We start from the raw sequence: 6,380 nt of genomic DNA, 5'->3' as shown, positions 1-6,380 counted from the left end.
TAATATCAGGCATAATAGATTTTAACACAAAAGCTGTTAAAAGACACAAAAGAAGGGCACTATGTAATGATTAAGGGGTCAGTTCAACAGGAAGAGGTGACTATTAAAAGTGTATATGCATCTAATTACAGGGTACCTGGCTATTTAAAAGAAATGTTAAGGAATCTAAAGGAAGACATAGGCTCTAATACAACAGTAATGGGGGACTTTAGTACTCCACTTTTGGAAATGGACAGAGCAATCAGACAGAAAATCAGCCAGGGAATAGCAGAGTTAATTGACACTATAGACCAAGTGGACCTAACAGATATCTACAGAGTTTTCCACCCTACAGCCAAAGAATACACATTTTTCTCACCAGTGCATGGAACTTTCTGTAGGATTAACCACATACTAGGCCATAAAGCAAATCGCAGCAAATAAAAAAAAAATGAAAATCATACCGTGCATATTCTCTGACCACAATGGAATGAAGCTGGAAATCAGCAACTCAGGAATCCCCAGAACATATGCAAACACATGGAGACTGAACAGCATTCTCCTGAATGAACAGTGGGTCATCAAAGGAGCAAGAGAAATCAAAAACTTTCTGGAAACAAATGATGACAATACAACATATCAAAACTTATGAGATACAGCAAAAGCAGTGTTAAGAGGAAAGTTTATAGCAACTGGAGTCTACATCAAGAAACTGGAAAGGCACCAAATAAATGAGCTATCAGCACATCTCAAGGATCTAGAAAAACAATAGCAAACCGAACCCAAAACTGATAGGAGAAAAGAAATAATTAAAATTAGGGCAGAAATCAACAAAATTGAAACCAATAAAACAACACAAAAGATCAGCAAAACAAAAAACTGGTTTTTCAAGAAAATAAATAGAATTGACATACCATTGGCCCAACTAACCAGAAAAAGGAGAGAGAAGGCCCAAATTAACAAAATCAGAGATGAAAAAGGAAATGTAGCAACAGACACTATAGAAATAAAAAAAATCAGAAATTACTAGAAAGAGCTGTATGCCTACATAATTGGAAACCTTGAAGAAATGGATAGATTGCTGGACACTTACAGTCTACCTAAGTTGAACCGTGGAGACATAGAAAAACTAAACAGACCCATACCCAAGATGGAAATTGAATCAGTAATAAGGACCCTCCCAACAAAGAAAAGCACTGGACCAGATGGCTTCACTGCTAAATTCTACCAAACATTTGAAGAACTAACACCAATTCTTCTCTAGCTATTCAAAATAATTGATAGGGAGAGAATACTCTCAAATTCTTTATGAAGCCAACATCACATTAATTCCTAAACCTGAAAAAGATACAACGGAGAAAGAGAACTACAGACCAATCTCTCTGATGAACATGGATGCAAAAATCCTCAGCAAAAAAATAGCCAATCAAATACAACAACACATCGGAAAGATCATCCAGTTCTTTAATGACAGTTAAGTTTCTAAAAGGAAAGAAGGGGAGGAAGGAAGGGAAGGAGGGGAAAAGAAGAAGGGGAAAAAAGCAAAAACACCTTTTGGAAGCACTAACGAAGGACAGCCCTTGTTTAGATGGTTGAGAACAGCTCTCTTAGTTTTTTTACTCCATTCTTTCTTTCTTTCTGTTTCCTTTTCTTTCTTGAACCAAACAGAAGAGGGGGAAGGGACAGGAGGGGGTGGGTGGCAGTGGGAAGAATTACTATGTTCCTAATGTTGTATTTATGATAAATAAATAAATAAATAAATGTTTTTTGAGTTGCACTGAGAGGTAAACTTGACCACAGGAGACATCCACACATGGAGGAGGTGACTGCCAGGTGGAGACATTTAGAACTGACCTATCTGAAATAATAATAATAAAGAGATGAGTTCATCAGGTCCATGCCTGAGACCTTGCATCCTGGGCTGGATTTGAAGATTCCTTCCTGTGAGTCACTTTCTGATGGGAATGTCTGATTTCTGGATTCCACTTCAAACTTGTGGGATCCGTTATCTGCAGATATTATGCTGTTTCCATTTAGGTCAGTCATAGAGTAGTGACCTCACTGGCTGACTGTGCAACACCATTCAGTAAGCATCCTAAATATATCAGATGTTAACATTTAAATAATCGAATACATAGGCAGAGATGAGGGATAATAAGCAAGTGTATTTGTATTGTGTTATTAGCACTAGTGTAACAATGATATCACACTCAGTTTGTTCAAAGCCACATAAATGGAGCTAGTGTTGGGTCTCGCCCTAGGCTAGGAGATTGGTCTGGTCCCAAGAGTTCCTGTTAGGTAGTTAGACACCGAGAACAAGAGCTCCGAGTTCTGTTCTCCAGTGAAAAACGCTGAGCACAGCTGAAACCATTGGATTTCAGCTCGTGTTTCCTGGGAGGCTCAGTGCAAAAACCACATGGACCATTGAGAAATAGTAAGGCTGCAGCTTCTGTCCCAGGAAGTTCAAAAGCCACTGATGGAGGCAGACACATGAATAAGGAGTTCTACCAGGCAGAGAGGCTGCGCTCCCTTAGAAAGGGGAAGCTCTGATGGAGCCAGAAGGAAGAAGCCGGTAAACTGAGGTGAGAGCTAAGAGCAGTGTCATAGGACAGCACCACTGAATGGGAGCTTGCAGGTGGCCGCGTCACTCTGGGGTAATGATAAAAGGTGGCAACTCGTCAGCCTGTCTGCGGGTACAGGCCAAAAGGCCCAAACAGCTGCAGTGTGGAGTGTGTTGGAGGTGAATGGTGGACATGGGTCAGACAGGTGTGTTAGCACCGTGTCACCACGCAGGGTGTCTTGAATCACATAAATGTTTTGCCATGTATATGCCAGGGTCCTCCAGAAAAAGTTTTTGATACATGAGGCTTATGGAAACTGGAAATTTACCTTCCAAGGGTTGATTCGGCTGCACTGCTCACCAGAAGCTTCTGACAGACATCAAAGGCCCTACAAGGATCACTTCCCTCTTTCCAGCAGAGTTCACATCCTTACAAATGTGACATTAAAGGAGGCACTGTCCTTTCCCCAGTGTGGCTGAAAATGGAAATCCAGAATTCAGTTTTCACAGCAGAACCAGCGTTCAGTGGGAGAAGCGTTGAGAATCTGGGCGTCTGAATGAAAAGCAGCATCACCTTTTCTGTGTAAGCATCAGCCTGCTCCCTAGAACGTTCCGCAGGGCCCACAGCACATCCTTGTTCCTCAAGCTGTAGATGAGAGGGTTCAGCATGGGCGTGATGACAACGTCAACCACAAACAGACGCTGGTCCACCTCGGGGGGCAGGGAGGACCCCGGGGTCATGTAGATGATCATGGCTGGGCCAAAGTAGAGGCTGACCACAGCCAGGTGGGACGAGCAGGTGGCCAGAGCTTTGTTCCTGCCGTCAGGGGAGTTTATGCGGAGCACGGCAAGGAAGATGAGCACGTAGGAGGTGAGGATGAGTCCAAAAGGGATGAGCAGGAAAACGATGCCGGAGGCCAGCACCATCTTCTCGTAGGCGGAGGTGTCCTCACAGGAGAGCTTCAGCAGGGCCATGACCTCACAGAAGAAATGGTGGATTCTCCTGGAGCCACAGGTGGAGAGGTGCATGGCATAGATTGTGTGCATGAGGGAGATGAGCACACCCCCAGCCCACGACCCCGCGGCCATTTGCACACAGGCACTCGGGGTCATGATGACTGGGTATCTGAGGGGGCTGCAGATGGCCAAGTAGCGGTCAAAGGCCATGAGAGTCAGAAGAACACACTCGGCCACCCCTAGCATCAAGTAGAGAAAGATTTGAACTCCACAGCCGCTACGGGAAATGCTCCCGTGTCCCGAGAAGAAGTCCGAGGCCATCTTGGGCACGGTGGTGCAGATTAGGGTCAGGTCCATGAGGGCGAGCTGGCTGAGCAGGAAGTACATGGGGGTGTGCAGGCGGGCACTGCCCCAGATCAGCAGGGCCAGGACAGAGTTTCCCATGACGGCCACCCCGAGAAACAGGAGGATGATGCTGACGAAGAGGCCGGGATGCTGGGAGGCAGAGAAGAGGCCCAGGAGAATGAAGTCGGTGGCAGAAGAACCATTTCCTCGCCCCATGTCTTAGTTTGCCATCTAGGGCTGGAGGACCATGGCAGAAAAACGCACACCCGGAGTCACTCTGCCCACAAAACTGTCGCTGATGTGAATCAATTTCTGCAACTCCTGCTTTCAACTCCTGCTTTTACCAAGTGAAAACAAATACTTTGCAATGTGTTTCAGTGTGGGGAAGATCAGTGGTCTGATGTGTGTTGCTATGGAGCCATGTGATCCAGCACAGACAGGAGAGGTGAATGACAGGAATGAAGCCCACTGTCATCAGCACATTTCTGCATGATGGCACAATGCGGCCATCATTCCGTGAGGACTACCAGGGTGGATTCTAGTCGATAGGAAAAGCCCCGTATGTGTGAAGGCGTCACATCCAGATGGCACCCAACATTCTCCACAGTGGACATGGTTGCTCATCTGCTCGTGCACAGCACTGTGGGACATGGGGTCTCTGCCTAATTCGTGCTTCTAGATTCACCCCCACCAGTACTCTAGTGTGGTGTTACCTTGTCATCAGGTGTGCGGGAGTCCCTGTGTCCTCCGGGAGTCTCTGCATTCTTCTCCATCCCTCTTTGTATCCTGCTGCCCATCCATTGAGACACGAAGCTCTGTGGATGATCTACTCCACAGCTGTGGATCCCGTTGAAGCCAACACCCAGTCCAAACCCTGAGCATCTGGGCTAAAAGCAGGACGGTGGACTGGGGCAGGATGCAGCTGGCCCTCTGGGGACTGTGTTGGCTCCTTGAGCCCAGGTAGTTAATGAGCGCAGGTGTCAGAGAGCTGGACTGCAACCCCTAGGGAGGCAAGGTCCCTCTCAGCCCTATGCTTGGGAGGATGGAGGTTACAGGGTCAGCTGCGTTTGATCCCGGCTTCACTCTCTACAGCTTTGTATCTGGGGAGGTCCCGTCACCTACCAGCTTTCTGTTGCGTCCTCTACAATGTGGAGATACCCACAGGTTGTGTGAGGGTGGGCTGGAAGGACTCATGTGGACAGGTGGACGATCCTGGCCTTGTCGCCAATCTGCTAAGGGGACCCATGAGGGGAAGTGTGGTTCAGCATGGCTGCTATGCAGGGACCTGCATTCACTGTGGTGTCATTGAGCATGGCTGCTGTCAGTGCACGCAAGTCAACCAAAAATGCCCCCAGTCCTACCTTAAGGCAGAGCCAGATTCACGAGTGGGGGCTTGGATAATGCTGGGGAAGGGTCTGCCTTAGGGGTGCTGTGTGGAGTGGTGTCGGCACAGCCGGACACACCAGCAGCTGTGGCCTCGCTCTCTCCCACCCCACGGAAAACTGCCAGCCGCTGGGAGGAGTTGCCCGGCACTGGTACTGGGTTTGGTCTCACTCCTCGGCCTCACGTTTGTACAGGTTGCAGTGCACGCAGGAGTTTGTGCCCCTTCCTGTTCCTCCAAGTGATTAAGAAATACTTTGAGGCCAAACCCAGCAACGTTCCCAGGAATTTCTAAGAGCTTGGTGGGATTTTTTTATTCATCTCGATGTTAAATGAGGGGCTTGATAAATGTGTTTTATTCATCTTAGTATCAAGGGAATGAGGGGTTTGCTAATGGGTAATAGTGCTTCTCGTACAAATGCTTTCAACTTGTTTTCCGGAGTGAGTCACTTGCAGGGCAACTGCGATGAGCCTGAACTCTTCCTAGGACTTTGCAAACGCGAGCTCACTCCAGTCTGGGCACACTTGGCCGTGGTGGGTTCTGCACCCTCACCTCTGCTCCGTAGGATGCTGACTGAAGCTAGAGGCGTTCAGCAGTGTCAGCACGTGTGGCAGCTGATGAGGGTGGGGCCCTGGACCCAGGAAATCTGTCTGCAGGGACTCCACCCCACTGCCTGAGCAGGCTCCCTGCGGGTGGCCAGGCTGGCTCCTCGACAGGAGCTAGCAGCCTCCACCCCAGCAGGTAGAGCTGGGATAGCTCAGAATGCTGGGAGTTCCCCACAGCTCTGGTCAGCCGTGAGTCCCGCGGCCGCACTCACTCACTCACACCCCCATGTTCGAGGGTGACTCCAGTGCCCTTGGCCAGCCCAGACCTGATGGGATGTGCCAGGGAGAGAGGGCCAGGCCTGGAAAAGCTGCCGCAGAGCTTGCTTAATGGAAGGCTGCACAGGTTAGAGCGTCCTTTCATTGCGAAGAACTTGAATGCCTTGTGAAAGATTTTGGCTCTGCTGGGAGCATAGAGAGCCACGTTGTGATTCTCAGATTAATTGCATTCTGTGTTTCCCAGCATGCTGTGGCCTCCTTCTTGCAGTCCCTCTTATCAGGTGGAACGTCCATGGCTGGCAAGCTTCTCCATGGCCCGCCCTGCCGTGGGCTCCGT

General features: G+C 48.5%; 1 protein-coding gene across 1 annotated transcript; it reads right to left on the bottom strand.

Annotated features, from left to right (window-relative positions):
- Positions 1-3,109: 3,109 nt before the first annotated feature.
- LOC133758846 (olfactory receptor 2V1-like) lies at positions 3,110-4,057 on the bottom strand. Its single transcript, XM_062189981.1, has one exon. The coding sequence runs from the start codon at positions 4,055-4,057 to the stop codon at positions 3,110-3,112; it is 948 nt and encodes a 315-aa protein (XP_062045965.1).
- Between the last annotated feature and the right edge of the window lie 2,323 nt (positions 4,058-6,380).

The sequence above is a fragment of the Lepus europaeus genome, chromosome 4 (genome assembly GCF_033115175.1).
Source record: "Lepus europaeus isolate LE1 chromosome 4, mLepTim1.pri, whole genome shotgun sequence".
NCBI lineage: Eukaryota > Metazoa > Chordata > Mammalia > Lagomorpha > Leporidae > Lepus > Lepus europaeus.
The sequence above is the reverse complement of the archived record's forward strand: the minus strand, read 5'-3'. Positions and strand labels throughout refer to the sequence as shown.